Genomic DNA, 15,582 nt, shown 5'->3' on the forward strand with positions numbered 1-15,582 from the left:
ATTATAAAAAAAGTAACAGTATACACATGAAACTGCGATATGTCTTTTTTCGACTATATTCGTATGAGATGTGAATTAATATTAAATCGGGTAAACAAAATAGAACTTCGTGACAAAAGATGAGAAACATACTTTGTTTGAATCATATAGCTACTTTCAACAAAAACTAAATAAAAAATAAAATATTGGGCAAAATGTGATACATATCAAAAGATAAAAATATACAGTAATTTTCAAACGATCATTATATTTCGTAATCTTTGTCGATAAGTGTATACCCGTGGCTTTATACGCGGTGACATTATCTTTTATCTTTTTGAGTCACAAGATTTTAAAGAAAATAAAAACCTAAGTTGCACGGAATGGAATGAAATGTTGGATATATACAGTCCCATCACATATTCATATCTACAAATACAAATAACACTTAAATATGATTAAGAATTTGAACTTTGAACGTCATACACATTGATCCTTTTTTGTTTGCATTTATAATTTACGACATTAATCGTACTTACATTAAAAACTTTCTGCTTCAGCAAGATTGTACTAGTAAACTTCTGATAACTAAGCATTTAAATTGACCATCCAGACATAGTAAACAGTAAAAAAGCGATAATAAAATCGAAATAAGACAAAACGTCATAACGCTCATTATCGTTTACGATTCAAATGCCAAATGTTATTAATTAATATTTTTATATATAGTGATTCAAATTAATACTCGGTCACTCTTTAAAACAGACTAACTTTTTTCAAATTTATTTAAATGTTGAGAATCCTGGGATATTGATCATAATATTGATCATCTGAACGACCTTTTAGATTTATTGCTGTTACAGGTTGAAGATAATAAATAACTATGAGTTTCAGTATTTTCAACCGTTTGTAGTTCATAGTAACGTGGATCTAGTTCCAATAAAATTTTCAGCATGTATATAAGTAGAATAGTTTAAATGTTCATTACAGGCTAAAATAAAAACATTGTAAAAAGCGATTTCCACTATTTTCTTTGCGATTCGGACTAATTGTCACTTTTTCAATGTTTTGTTTACACATCATCTAGTGAACCAATTCGTTTAGGTTCTTAAATAAATTTACATCGTTTTATACGATAAAAAAGTTTATTTTGTTTTAAAACGCAGCAAACATTAATATAAGTCGTGTGTTGACAGCAGATTCGTTGAATAGAATATAAGCTACTTGATTCGCCAAATGAATTTGAACATTCAAAATCTGTTCGCCTTCTTCCGCAATACTAACGCCACGGCATCATACGTTTTTTCTATCAGTTTTCGCGAATATTTCCTGCAAGTTACCAAGAGCTTCTATAATTGAGATAAAGATAATGTGTTATTAAAGCTATCTTGAAATCAGACATATCTACTTAGCGTTTAAACACAACGGTGACGAATCAACTGACTTCTCTGTTTTATCTATAGCTCCCCGTTCAGTTAAGACTCAACGAATCATGGAGCACAGTTAACTATCAGTCCGTAACTGACTTTCCGTCGAAATTGACGTGCGTGATTTATAAATTCACAAGACTGTCCTGTGATTCAGTTGGTTGTACGTACCTCGATCAATCTACATATCAACAGACCTACTTCTCCTGATTTTTCAATTTCATTATTCAGCATAGTTTCAAAAATAAAATAGAATTAGATCTTCCAACGTTCTTCAGTCATTCGTCAAGGTAGGTTTAAAAATAATTAAAAGTAAGAGAAGTTGTTGCTCTAGTTCTCAATTGTCCTATCTCCATTAGTTCGTAAACTGAAGAAACTAAGTTTAAAGTCTATAAAGAATTTGATATTATTGTGTTGAGGTAGGACTTAAAAGAACTAAATATTTGTTGCCTTCTAGATAGAATTTTTATCATATTATCATGTATTTGTATTCTTTATACCAATTAGACGTATGTGGATTGATTAATTATATGTTTCTAAGAGATGAAGTTAAGAGAAACAGTTGAGAACTAGGGCCACGAAGTGTCAAAATTGTTTAAATAGAAATGCAGAAATGGAGGGGAATACTATTCTAACGTAAGAAATGAATTAGAGGAGATAGATTCACTTATATTTTAATGAGATAAGAGAAATCGGATCCTCTGAAAAACAGATCGAACCAGTTTATTTAAAAGGGTAACTGCATTCTCATTCTAAAAAATGTAACTCACATTTACAATAGACTTAATCAATTTCAGGAATGAATAAAAATTGATCGATTTCATTAGAAACTAAACTCACTTCTTTTTTTAAATACTCTCGACTGTGAATTTCATAAGTGCAACTCTTCTTTTTAATAAAATAATCTTTTTTGTAAATCTATGGCGCTATATGCACGTAGAACCATACAAGTACAGTAATTACATTATTCTGAAATTTTCCATTTTGTCGATATAGAAATAGAAAAACTCTTTGGAAACATAATTCTCTGCTAGCACTAGCAACAAAAAAAGTGGTAGAGCAGCTCCTGACACACTTTGCATAATATACCGTATACTTGGTATTAGAAGTCTTTATTTTCTAGAATGATTTCGAATTATTCTTTCTTCGCTAAATCTTCATTGTATTTAACAATTTGTACGGAAAAAGAAGTACGAATTAATTTAAATATTTCGCGAAGAAAGAAGAATAGCGTTGCAGCGTAAGTGTTTCGCTGAAATTGATCCTCGCACGAAAACGTTGTCTGCAAACCTGTTTTTCTGGTCATTCCAGAAGATCTCCATTCATTTTATTTATAAGTTATATATGATTGTGGTGTTTTTACATTAATTTTACATTAATTCTGCAACGTTCCATTCTCCTATGAAAGAAATTATTTAAAGATGCAATACCTTATCTTCCATACATAAAATTATTTCGCTAATTATTCATTATTTATACATTATTTTTCATCACTATGATAGCTAAATTTACCATACTTTACTTGAAGATTTCACTTATATTATACTTCTACCACGTTCTTAATGATGAATATGTTATAAATTTGTAAAATATAATAAACGTAAGGAAAGCAGCTATATGAAATTCGTAAGGAATATTATACAAACCGGAAGCCTCTCGCAGACGAAAGACAACAGGTAATAAGTACAATAAATACAATACATTATTTATATGTATAAGAGAAATATCTTTTTGGTAGTGTATAGTGCATTCACGTTCATCTTGATCGCTCTTCACTTTGTCAATTTTATTACTGTTATTATGAAGGATCGGAAACTAATAATTTTCTGGACTATAATACCACAAGAATCGATATTTTGAACCAAGTTGAACTCGGATTTCAGTCATTTATCTGAAAGTTGTTAGTGAAATAAGTGCAATCTCACCGAACAAGCTTATATAATATTTTATTATATGCCTATTTAATAAGATTTCGTAAAAAGTTAAAAAATGAACGTTCGAAAAAAATATTTACTGATATTTTTTTATTAAACAGTAATGGTAAACCTTCTGAATATTTGTTATTGAACAACAATAAATAATTATTGAACGCTAGTTAATAGGTCAGTATTAGTTATTATATCTATTTGTTATGTTATATATATTTATTAATATATTTATTGATATAGGAACGGTTATTATGTAAATGTATTTTTGCTTCCATTACTATGATATTTGACATACTTATTGTTTGCAATATTTATTCTAAAATGCATTTAAGAAGCAAAATACGCAGTATACAATACTAAACTATTTATAATACTATAGAGCACTGGTTATAGTTCACAATGGATAGAACGAGTCTGTCTTAAATCAATCTTTTTAAGAAATGTATACTGGAAATAAAGCTTATTAGTAACAAGGCGTATAATACTAGAGTATGTATAATTATCATGTAATTGAAACGTATCTTGCATCATCATCTGTAGTGCAATACATATTTATACTGCTCAAGTCTCTTCAACTACGTTATAGGAATTTTACAAGAGTAGTTATATGATCGTTGTCAATATCGATTTCTTATGTAATAAACATTTTTCTTTTATAACAATACATCCAGTCGTATACTAAGAAATATATAATTCAACCCCACATTGACTTTTAAATATTATCAATATCGTGACCTAAAACGTCTAAAATATTTTTAATGTCTAGATTTTTAATATGACTTCGTCGATCAGGATCTCTATGATGTATTCATGAAGTTATTTCTTCCAATTTAAATTAGATATAAACTTAGCCAATAATACAAGGTCGCATCCCATCTGTCGATCGTTAGTTAAACCTAACCTGTATGTCATAGCTATCAGGTAAGGATTATGCGTCAGTTATAGCAAATTTCGCGGAAAAACCATTTCTATAAAAAAGAAAACAATATTAAGGTACGTGTCGATTTGGGAATTTCGTCCGATAGTTGTTCTCGAGAGTACTCTTAAATTGTTTGTCTATCTGAAAGCAAGTTCGAAAATTGATACCCTCGAACTTACTAGAAAGACTCACCAAAAGCTTACTATCTGTAATGTTCATCATTTAGAAAGGATTTTTGAATTGAAGATGATACCAAGATGTTTTGCAATTTTGTGCTAATGAAGGCAACAAAAGTTCAGTGTATAATTGAACCAATTCCTTTTATTTACAATTAACCATCGATGCCTTCATGTGTGACGATCTTGTGTTTATTGCGAGAGATGGAATTAAAAATTTCAAAGTCCCAAAATAGACCCAATTTGAAGTTCCTTTTTTTATCGGATCGCTGCTACTTCCTCTTTTTTGTATTTTTTCTTTTTTTGAGTTCTTGTGTCACCTGTAATTTTGATATTCTGATAATATTCATATATTTCATTCTATTACATGCTTTATTATACTTCACTTACCTGGTTTCTCAAGTTATGAATTATCCGTTGAATTTCTTTTACAGAGCGTTCAAACTTGTAACCAACTCTCGTAATATACTACTTTTAAAATATGAAATTGTTTCGAATTGTGCCAGTAGCTCTCCGATTATGGTCTATTCGAGAGTAAGCTACCTCATCCCTCCGAAACAGTTACTCTCAAACGCTGAAGAAATACTCTCGAAAGCAACTTACAATAATTTAATTCTTAACCGGACACGTACTTTTCTGGATAGCTCAATTAGTAAAATACCCGCTTGGCAAATAGAAGATTCTGATTCAAACTCGGCTCAACAAGCCGATCAACCGAATATTTTCTCCCTACGTAGTTTTTAAACCGCTAGACTCCCAATGACATACATTTTTGGATTCTACGCATCAAGAACAACCATAATGTATAAAAAAAGTCTACAATTTAAATCCCTAAAGCAAAGTTTTATCTGTTTATCAGGATTTTAGGAAAATCATACACAATCGTACACAATGAATGAGCTACACCATATGTCATCGTGTCTGACGTACACGTTTGCGACACACAAGGGGTTATTGGTTACGATGTCTCTGGTTAAACCCCGACTTGGTGACTTCGATCCAGGACCATTTAAGTTCTTGACTGTATGGAACCTGGTAAGTTGCATATTTTTAATATTAACAAAATCGTATTTCGTTCAAAACATTTATAATTCTTTTATTCGTCATTATATTTTGTTTTCTATTGTTCACCATATCTTATGGTTCACGATATGTAACAACTGTCGACAGATATAATTAATATAAATTCCAAAAAATGTTATGTTATGAAAAATATTGGCAGCAAAGAATATAAAACAATTGTTAACTTAGATGATATGATATACTTCTTAATTAAATATTAAGATTGTTAAGCATATAGATGTATTTTTAAGATATTTAAGATTATATTTTGGTCAATTCCGAAATTCAGATACACGTTGTGCACGAGATCTTTAAGCTCGCCAAACAGTCATTTATAAACAGAAAATAAGCGGCCAGCAACCGGCAAGCAATATTGACGTATACACTGACACACAACCGCAGGCAAAATTCACTGTAGTACCAGTAGTTTTTGGCGAATATCTTGGAAACTAAGCAAATCCACTTTTTCTATGTATAGGAAAAAATTCAAAATATTGATTTCTACAACATATTCAAAAATCGGAGGGTAGTTAGTTTTCCTACAGGTTCATCTAAAGTTTGTATACATCATTTATCCTGAACGATGTATTTATAGTCTTATATAAACGTTTAGTCAAACGCTAATAAATTTGTATCGATACGCTTGTTGTGTAATATTGTGTTCCACATTTTACAACATAATAGAGCGTCAATAAATGACTTCATACTGAAACTAAATATGAAGCCTTGACGTTACGTTTATACTCCAAAATTCTTAATCCTATACTAGTTACGCACAGTCATTATTTAATAGCCTTTTTCACATTTCCTTTCTACTCTCGCTTTTCTACTTCGTACAACGTCTCGACGCCAATACTCAAGCACGGTTTGCCCTCCGCGTTTACCTCGTGTTTCTGGACACATGCGCGTTGCAGCGGCTCATTGTGTGTGTGTGTGTGTGTGTGTGTGTGTGTGTGTGTGAATCTGAATCTCCTTCTCCATATTAAAAGCGTTAAGCCGGTTTCACACGGCGATACGTGTACCGCAAAATATTTCCAGGAATAAAATATACAGTATCATTTATTCTTGAGTGAATCATCTGTATAGACCATTCTTTGATTTGTAGAAAAGTATCGCCAGCGATCAAATTTCTCAAGATGCACGAAACCAAAATGTATTTGTCAAAATGTACCAATGAGTCATCGTTTAAACTCTTCTGTTGGCATACATGTATAGTCTATCCAACGTGACGAGACAGTAAATGTAAACAAAATTTGATTACTGCGGTTGTAACTATTGGCTGCCGACTAGTGACATTCGAAAGTCGACTGTCTCGTCTCGTTGGATATACTATAGCATATCCACATTTCATACACGTATCATCGTGTGAAATCGGCCTTATAGCACAGGGGCTGGTTGCCTCTATTCGCTATTGCCAATACATCATAACCTATGCATGCCTTTGACACCGTTATATAAGTGCATATAGCTTGGTATAGCGTACATATAAAGCACGATCGTATATACAGATTCTGAAAGTCCCATGATAGGGGCACTTCCAGTCATGGTATAGTATAAAGGTGTTCGAACACCCCTCAGGCGATTTGTGACTATTTTCTGGTAGTTCTCTGACAACCTGTAGATTGCGTCAAAGTAAAAAGTCCAGTAATTGTGCATAAAGGGATAGAGCTCAGTGATTTTGATCAAATTTAAATATATTGTAAAACTAGAAAACTAAACACATTTTTGACGAATTCACCCGTTATAGATCGCTTGCTGGCTGTCGCGCCGTAATGTGTATGTGCCATTGATGTTCACGTACAGACAAAATTCAATGTACTAATAACAACAGTTTTTCACCAATATCTCGAAAACTAAGACTGAGCGGCGGTCATATATTATATATAAAATCTTCACCCTGATACATATTTAAATTTCATTAAAATCGATGAAATGTATCCCTTTATATACAATTGCCGAAAATCCAAGTTCCTCTGATTTTTTGCTATAAATACCATCAGTAAAATCTGTATTACACTTTTTAACAACTTACTTTTAACAACAATTTCTCTTGCGACGGTCAAGGGAACTACTCAGTAATCGTTACAAAGCGCTAATAGGATAGAGATACTTCGTCAAAACACCATTTTACCAGAGAATTTCTTCTCTTTAATATTACACTTCTCTTTAATATCTACATCCTGGTTGCAGCACAAATGAGATATGAGAATCTCATCATTTGAAATGTAAAATTGTTTACGATACAAGAAACTTGCTCTATTAGAAATCTAACTCTACCGGTTTCAGAATCTATACTTTATACCACGGTCATATATACAATGAATGATACATATAGTATGTGTAAAATAACATGCTTCCTTGACGTTTGTTTGAATAACAAACTTCTCATAATATCCATTGTTTTAAAAACATGGTTTCATTAATCAAACAAGGTAGCGATACATAACGAATATTCCATAAATAAAAAATATCTACGGTCAGAGAATAGGTAATGTTAATTCTTTTACAAAATTGTGTAACAATATCTTGTAAAAAATTACCAAAATGAAGTTACATATTATTGTACAACACAATCGCAGTGGTTGTCTACCCGTGTAAAGTCCAATTTAGAACACAAAATTTCTACTTATACTATTGATTACATAAAATCGATAAAACTTTTATATGTTACGATATGATATTTTTAAAAAAATATACATTTGATTTATTTGAAATATAATATTATTGAAATCCATAATACTTTCTCTTATTAATTAAAATAAAATCTGCAACGACCACTATACAAAAGTCTGTTTAAATTTAGCGTGTACATAATAGAAATCAGCGTATCACTCGAGCATAGATACGGTACAAAATCGTTAGTGGTAGTAAGAAGCAAAAAACACGTAACATGTTATGGTAATCCAGTCTTGGGATCCAATCGTTTATTTATTACTAGATAATGAAGTAATATCGAACTCTCAACTAGAAAACGCTTTAAAAGTCGAAAGAAGTTTATCATGTATCACGATGATAATTATAAAATGTCTCTAAATAATTGTGAAATCTATATTTATCTTCAATTATATTTTTCAGTATAAATCCACAGATTAAAATAATTAATCTCCATTGGACCTTAAACTTAAAAGAAAGAAACATGATATTCTTCAGAACAGGTCAGGAAACGATTTTTGTCAGCAAAAACTCATGCGCATTCCGTTCACGCAGAGAAAGAGCAACAAGAACAACAGCACTTTTTATCTCTGTCTTCTAATGGCGCTTCTCTATTTCGTACACGCCCCGTTCCTTTTTTAACGTCCTATTTTCGTATTATATTATTTATATTTATTTGGCTTTCGAAATCAATGAGCATTTTGATTGAGAAAAATAAGATAATGACTGTAGATGTGCTACTCGCTAAATATAGGCAGATTTGGACAATGTGTTAGTTCTGTTAGTAATAGAAACAATACGTATCTATTTATACGATAGCATACAATGTCAGCAATTTCTTTTTTGCCTTATATATGTGTATACAGGTTCTTTTTTATCTTTCTGATCATTTTGCATATCCATTTTATGTGCAAGTTTTATTTACTTGTGTGAATCTTAACCTATGCATCGTAGTATCTAATTCTCTCCAGATGAAACCTTGTGCACATGGTGAACTGGCTATTTCTCTCTTTCTCACAATCCTCATACTGTATTTTCACTTATCCGTCAGTCAGTACGTTGCAGACCGTCGACGTGGTCGATACTATTAGTGCGGTTTGAGAAAGCCGAAGTTTCCAATTTTTGCTATTAAAAAAAAGATAATTAGAAAATATTTAAGTAATACAGAATGTTTACTTTGCAATAATTTCAACTTCTTAGTTATTTCCGTTTTATTAAGTGAGGTTAATATTTTATCTATTTTTGTGCAATTACGTAGATAGCTACATTTATCCTTTTCTTTGCTATCATCAACGTTCTGTGCATCGTTTATTTTGCATTGTTAGTTCTTTGTTTTGTTTTTGTGAATTGTGTAGGTGAATGATCTTAGAATCACAAAGTAAATGTCAGTGATTTCAACAAGCCTATTATTTACAGTACATTGTTTTTTAAGATTAAAAATATTATAAATTTCTTTTTATATAAAAACGCTATTTTTATTCTCAGGATTATTTTTTACTGCAATGAAATCAATTGCAAAAAGCACGTGTTATTGTAGGAGCAATCTGCTTTGTTTTTAATAATTTAAATTTCAATGTTATGCTCAATCTGTTACCTGGAATCTAATTCACGATACTATATTATATATAGTAGATAAAGTTAGCAAGACAAAGTAAATGATTGTTTGAAATGTTATATACCATTACATTACCACTTTATTACGTACTATTTACGTAATTCGAGAGTAAACTGTCATGTAATTCATGGTTGAACACAATATTGTAGTTCCTTATATGTCTTTCTTTAATCGGCTATATAAGTACATTACATATATACTATATACAGTATACATACAACAAGAAAATGTAATTACTAAAGAAATAAATTTCTTGTTAACGTAATATGTAATATGTAACTTAGTTAATATGTTATACAAAAGGAAAGAAACAATATCTTTTTTTGTACATCTTTATCCATTTCTTTCAATTTTCATAAACTATTTCATAAATTTAGAACACACGTTATTAATACTAATTAATTAATAATAGATAAAGTTGCGATTGTTATAAGTTGTAACTTAAAAAAAAGGCTTCTATTATAAAAATAGAGAATCCAATAATCCACCCATTTTGCATGACATAAGAAACGTTTATTAAAAGAGTGAATACACACAAAAAAGATAAATAATTCTTTTATCAATTTATTCCTGTGTGATTGGTTGAATATGATCGCCATCATGGAAATCTATCAAAGCGTTTCAGATCACGAAAAAACTGTATGTGAAATAACTACGAGATGCAGGAAGGCCTACTAATTGGATTTCACATGATCTCCTGCGTGCAATTCGCGTTCTCCGTGTATTATGATTACATGTACACTGTTATCCCTCCGAATCTTCTCAAAATGCACAACAGCTATGGCGGGAAATTCAAGTTCCTCACTTTCTGGGACGCGGTTAGTATCGTGATGATCAATGAACTGATCTCTTTTTTCACATGTAATTAGATTATTTTCCTAATCCACCTTACATAACCACTTACGATCCTGTTAAAAATACCAGCCTAATAATTACTTATCAAATAAAGCTGATAATGTAATAAACATTACTGATCAAAATGGTACTTACAATTATAGAATGTTAATTGACTTAAAATAATTGTTAATTATTAGAAAACAATTATCGGTATACTATTTTCCACACATATTTTACATAAATACTTGTAAGATTCGTTACATACAGTTTTAACCTTATTTCACATTTTCATTATTATGCAATACTGAAAACACATAAAAGAAGACGTAAGAATACGATATTGTATTGTATTTGCATATCGCATTCGCAAAAATAAAAACAGACGAAATTACAGTAAAATACAGTGATCTTTTTGGAGAATAAATATTTAATTATACTTACTGATTTCTCAAAATTGTAATAAAAAATTAATTTACACATCAAAGTGATTTACCAATCAAATATTTTAAATGTTTAGATAACAAAAAGAGTAGTCGTCAATAATATTAACATAGTATATATAGCTTCTCCAACGCGGCAGTGTAAGTAAAGAAAGTTTTATTGTTGCGACTGCAATATTGGCAATAGCAATAAACTATTGTTTACATTTATTGCTTCATCTCGTTGGGCGGACTATAGGGACATCACAATACTCCACATATATACATCATGATATTTATATATTCATTGAACTAACGTCTAAGTTTGGAAAATAAATTTTTCATAATCTTTTGCTACCACTGAACGATTCCATATGACCATTTCACGTTGATATTACAAATTATGAAGCTCGGATAACAACAAAACTCAATTGTTCGAGTACCACTCTATATTATCTCCGAATTACAGCACGTATCATGTCATGTTATTTATATGCAGTCAAGTGACTATCATTGCATGATTTGAAGTATCCATACAAGACAATTGTTTTATTAGTATTTAATTGCTGTCAATACTTCTCCGTATAATTCATTACAATAAAACTTTGTTTATCTGTATGTGTGAATACATTTTATATGTTACGATGTTACATACAACTACGTACATATATAATTTTTTATTCACATATGATGTCGATTTAAATATTCATCATTGTTCATACGATTAATACATTGCGGATGTTTATCAATTCATGAAATACTAAAAATTCTATAAAATACATTTACATAATAGGCACATATACATATAGAAATACAAAGAATATCCAAAATACAGTATAATTATCATAATGAAAAACGGCAATTGTTTGGTTAGATTCTATCTTTTTGGTTCTGTCTCTAAAAGTTTAAATTAACATATATAATGTATTGCTACATTATTCATTTTAAAGTACTTACATTAGACATGATATGCGAATACGTTTATAATAAAATATTTAGAGAATGAAAGCAACGGAAAGTTTTCTCTTTATACTAAATACATATGTGTAATTGACAAATTACAAATTGTAGGTTATAGGTCTCCTTTTTTACAATTTTGCGTTAAATAGAATACTAAAATGACTTATAATTTATGTAATATATTTATGTATGTATGCAAATTTCATTTGTTTTTTTATCAAATTTATTACAATTATGTTAATTATTGAGATTTTTTATTCGCTATTTGCATTATTCTTATTATTATTGAAGACATGATGTTTGTTCAATTACAAAGGAGATGCGGCATCATAATATCTTTGTACTGCAATTTCAACATTACGTCTCAAGTTTCACTGAAGAAATCTACTTTCTGTACAAAATTATCTTTTAAACTAATTATCAATATCTTTTAAATTTTCACTTATTAGTTACATAAATCGCAACAAGTAAACAGGTAAAAAATGTTTTGAATAATTTTTACAAAAAAGTACAATACCATATATTCAAGTTTTTTTAATTATTAATCTAAACAGTAGAAATTAAGTGTGTAATCATTCATTGTTTCAGATCATTCAAGCGATATTTTTCTTCATATGTATTCTGAATGATTGGTTCGGCACAAATGCAGTTAATCCTAAGAAGCCACCATTCATACGTAAATTAAAGGATCATGTACATGCGATCCTCGGTTTTCCGATTGCCATGGTAAATTAAGAAAAATACAAAAACTACAAAATTTAGTAAAAAGTTAAAAATTAAAGTTTCATACATTTTCATATGATTTTCTCGGATTATAGTTCGTTGGAATAATATTCTGGTCTTTAATGTTTGTGGATCGCGAATTGGTGCTTCCAAAGGCGCTGGATCCTTACTTTCCATGGTGGCTCAATCATTTGATGCACACAATGATCATAGTTTCCACGCTAATAGAAATGATATTAACCCCGAGAAAATATCCAAAGAGATCGTTTGGTCTTGTATGTTTATTATCCTTCATGTCTGTATATTTAATTTGGTACGTTGACAGTATAAAACAAAATGTTCTCTTATAATTTTTATATTATGCTTTGGTCAACTGTCATATTTTGCTTTTAAACTTTGATTAAAATTTTGATTAGGATTTTAAAATTATAAGTAAATATAAAGTAGACTTATTATATAGTAACGTAAAGTATAATATAAAGTAAAAGATCTATTATTAAGTTAATTACGTAAATTATTACTATTTTCAGGTTGCATATAATTTTCTATAAGAGCGGTATCTGGGTTTACCCAATATTAGATGTGTTGCCGCTGCCGATACGAATTATATTCTTCATTGTAATGCTTTTAATCTCCGTATTCTTGTACTTGATCGGCGAAGCAGTGAACAGCTTCTTTTGGGGTAACGAATATACTAAAAGTAAAAAATCTTATGCCAAGAGCAAATAGCCTCGCCCATGGTGATTAGCTGCGCTGACTTCGGTCATACATTAGGCTCCTCTAAGGTGGTGGTAAATAAAAATTAAAAACCAATTTTCTATCTCCTCTACCTCTTCCTCATCCTATCATCCCCCTGCTCCATTTATCCTACATTATGGTATGCACGCATATCCAATGGATAAATTTTCTTTCGGAAACTCTTAAACAAAAACATAGTAATATGTGCATGCAAGGATGGAGCGCGTTAATTTTTACTCAAAAGCAGAAAGCACGAGGAGAACGCGGTCGTTAACAACTTGTTCACTTGAAGAGGCTTGCGTAGCTGGAGCATGTAGATGTGACTTTTTTCTCTCGTGTGGTTTGTGTCATATGCACCAAAGAAAAGGGAAGACTAATTGTAATAACTAAGTACACTGCACACACTCTGATGCCTGATATTCATGGTGATGTAAATTAAAAAATGCAAAGAAATGGAAAGTAAAAAAAAAGAAAAACACGGACAACACACATACGTACACACGATGCAACAGCTAGTACATTTTTATACGTTCGATATTTGTTACTCTGACAACAAAAAAATGAAATAAAATGTAGAAAGGAAGAAAATGCGTCATAGAGAAATGGTGAACTGTGAACACGTGTGTGGAATGAATGCATTGTTCCGCGTTTTGAAGGTATATCAACAGACATGTTTGCAAATACCGTTTTACCAAATACTAAAATCCGGCTGTGTTTGTACCGAGTATAGGAGAAAAGTACGTAGCAGAATGTATCGGACCGGATTTGAAAGCATAATGAAGTGAGGCGAATCGAGCAAGAGGAATATGTTTTTGCTGGACTGAACAAGCAAAAAAATCATTAACACGTGTACTCGTGTTCACCAAGATTTGATGCCATCGATGATTCTCGTGTCAAAAACGTATCAAGTGGAGATGAGAAATGCTGTTTTCGCATTTATAACAGATTAGACTAACTTTAGAGATCTAGTTTAGCATTTCGTCATTTATATAGTGTACAAAGAAATATGACATAGTCGATCAGGAGTACAGAGTTTGTTAACGGATTTTAGTTATACCTTTAAATAATAAGTGCATTAAAAAAGAAAAGAAAAAAAGATGTATAATTTTGGAACATCTTCATGAATTTTCAATATTTATTACTACAACAAAATCAAAATATCACGTTGACGCGATTGGCTTTATCTGTGAGTAAATTGGACTCGCATACCGGGAAGCTGTTAAACTATATACGGAAAATATCAATTATCGATAACGGGTTGACCTTATCTATAGTTACGTTCCATAAATATATTAGTAAATTTCAGAATACATTTTCACAAAGATAAAATGTGTTGTGCTAATATTCAACTGAGACATTTTTGTTTATAGAGCTAGATATTTTTCATTTATTTCATAAAAATTTTTGATAATAATTAGTTATTGTAACAATTTATACAAAATGGAGGCAAAAATTATTGAAGAAATAACGTATTGCTAAATACGTATCGTTTTTGTTTAATACTATTGAATAAAGACACCTTTTAATGCATTTTTTTTTAATATTATATGTATTTTTTTTGTTAATATTATATGTATTTTAAATGTTGTATTGAAAATGTAGAATGTAATTTCTTTCAATTTGTTGCACAATTCGTCTTAACTTTTAAAAGGATAAATTTAAAATAAGAAAATAAATTCTACTTGTACATACATAAAAAAATATTTGTATGTGACTTAAGTACAGTAGGATATGCATTTTGTAGAATACTGTAATATACAGAGCAACGTTAAAAATAGATTTAGATTGTTCTTTATAAAAAGCCAAGCGAAAATTATACTTATGATACATTTATAACTTTAGTATTGTAAAATGTCATCGAATTATTTTTTACTATATTGCAGTTTTATCAATAATAAAATGTATAAAAAGTAATAATATATACTACTAAGTCTGAGTTATTTTAAAATAGTATTTACAATTACAGTCATGCCATTGCACCATTACACATATACAGTCACACATGTAAATAACACAAGTCACATATAGCTGTTATACCGTTAAATCTTCATGAAATATGTTGTTTTCTTCCTTAGAAAATACTCTGAACATACACATACAAAAAATAAAAAAACTTACAAAGCTAAAAAAAACTTGAATAAGTCTAG

General features: G+C 30.1%; 1 protein-coding gene across 5 annotated transcripts; it reads left to right on the forward strand.

The window, feature by feature from the left end:
* Positions 1-1,475: 1,475 nt before the first annotated feature.
* LOC122566120 (androgen-induced gene 1 protein-like) lies at positions 1,476-14,041 on the forward strand. Of its 5 annotated transcripts, none has more exons than XM_043722889.1 (5): positions 1,476-1,696; positions 5,289-5,464; positions 12,563-12,700; positions 12,793-13,010; positions 13,228-14,041. In XM_043722889.1, exons 2-5 carry the CDS (start codon positions 5,321-5,323, stop codon positions 13,424-13,426), a joined length of 699 nt encoding a protein of 232 aa, XP_043578824.1. In that variant the 5' UTR covers positions 1,476-1,696; positions 5,289-5,320; the 3' UTR covers positions 13,427-14,041. The 5 variants fall into 5 exon arrangements, with proteins under 5 accessions (XP_043578824.1, XP_043578823.1, XP_043578821.1 ...); XM_043722888.1 differs by lacking the exon at positions 1,476-1,696 and adding an exon at positions 10,376-10,576 and having other exon boundaries at positions 5,445-5,464; XM_043722886.1 differs by lacking the exons at positions 1,476-1,696; positions 5,289-5,464 and adding exons at positions 9,219-9,366; positions 10,384-10,576.
* The last annotated feature ends 1,541 nt before the right edge of the window (positions 14,042-15,582 follow it).

Source organism: Bombus pyrosoma, linkage group LG3 (assembly GCF_014825855.1).
Source record: "Bombus pyrosoma isolate SC7728 linkage group LG3, ASM1482585v1, whole genome shotgun sequence".
NCBI classification, from domain to species: domain Eukaryota; kingdom Metazoa; phylum Arthropoda; class Insecta; order Hymenoptera; family Apidae; genus Bombus; species Bombus pyrosoma.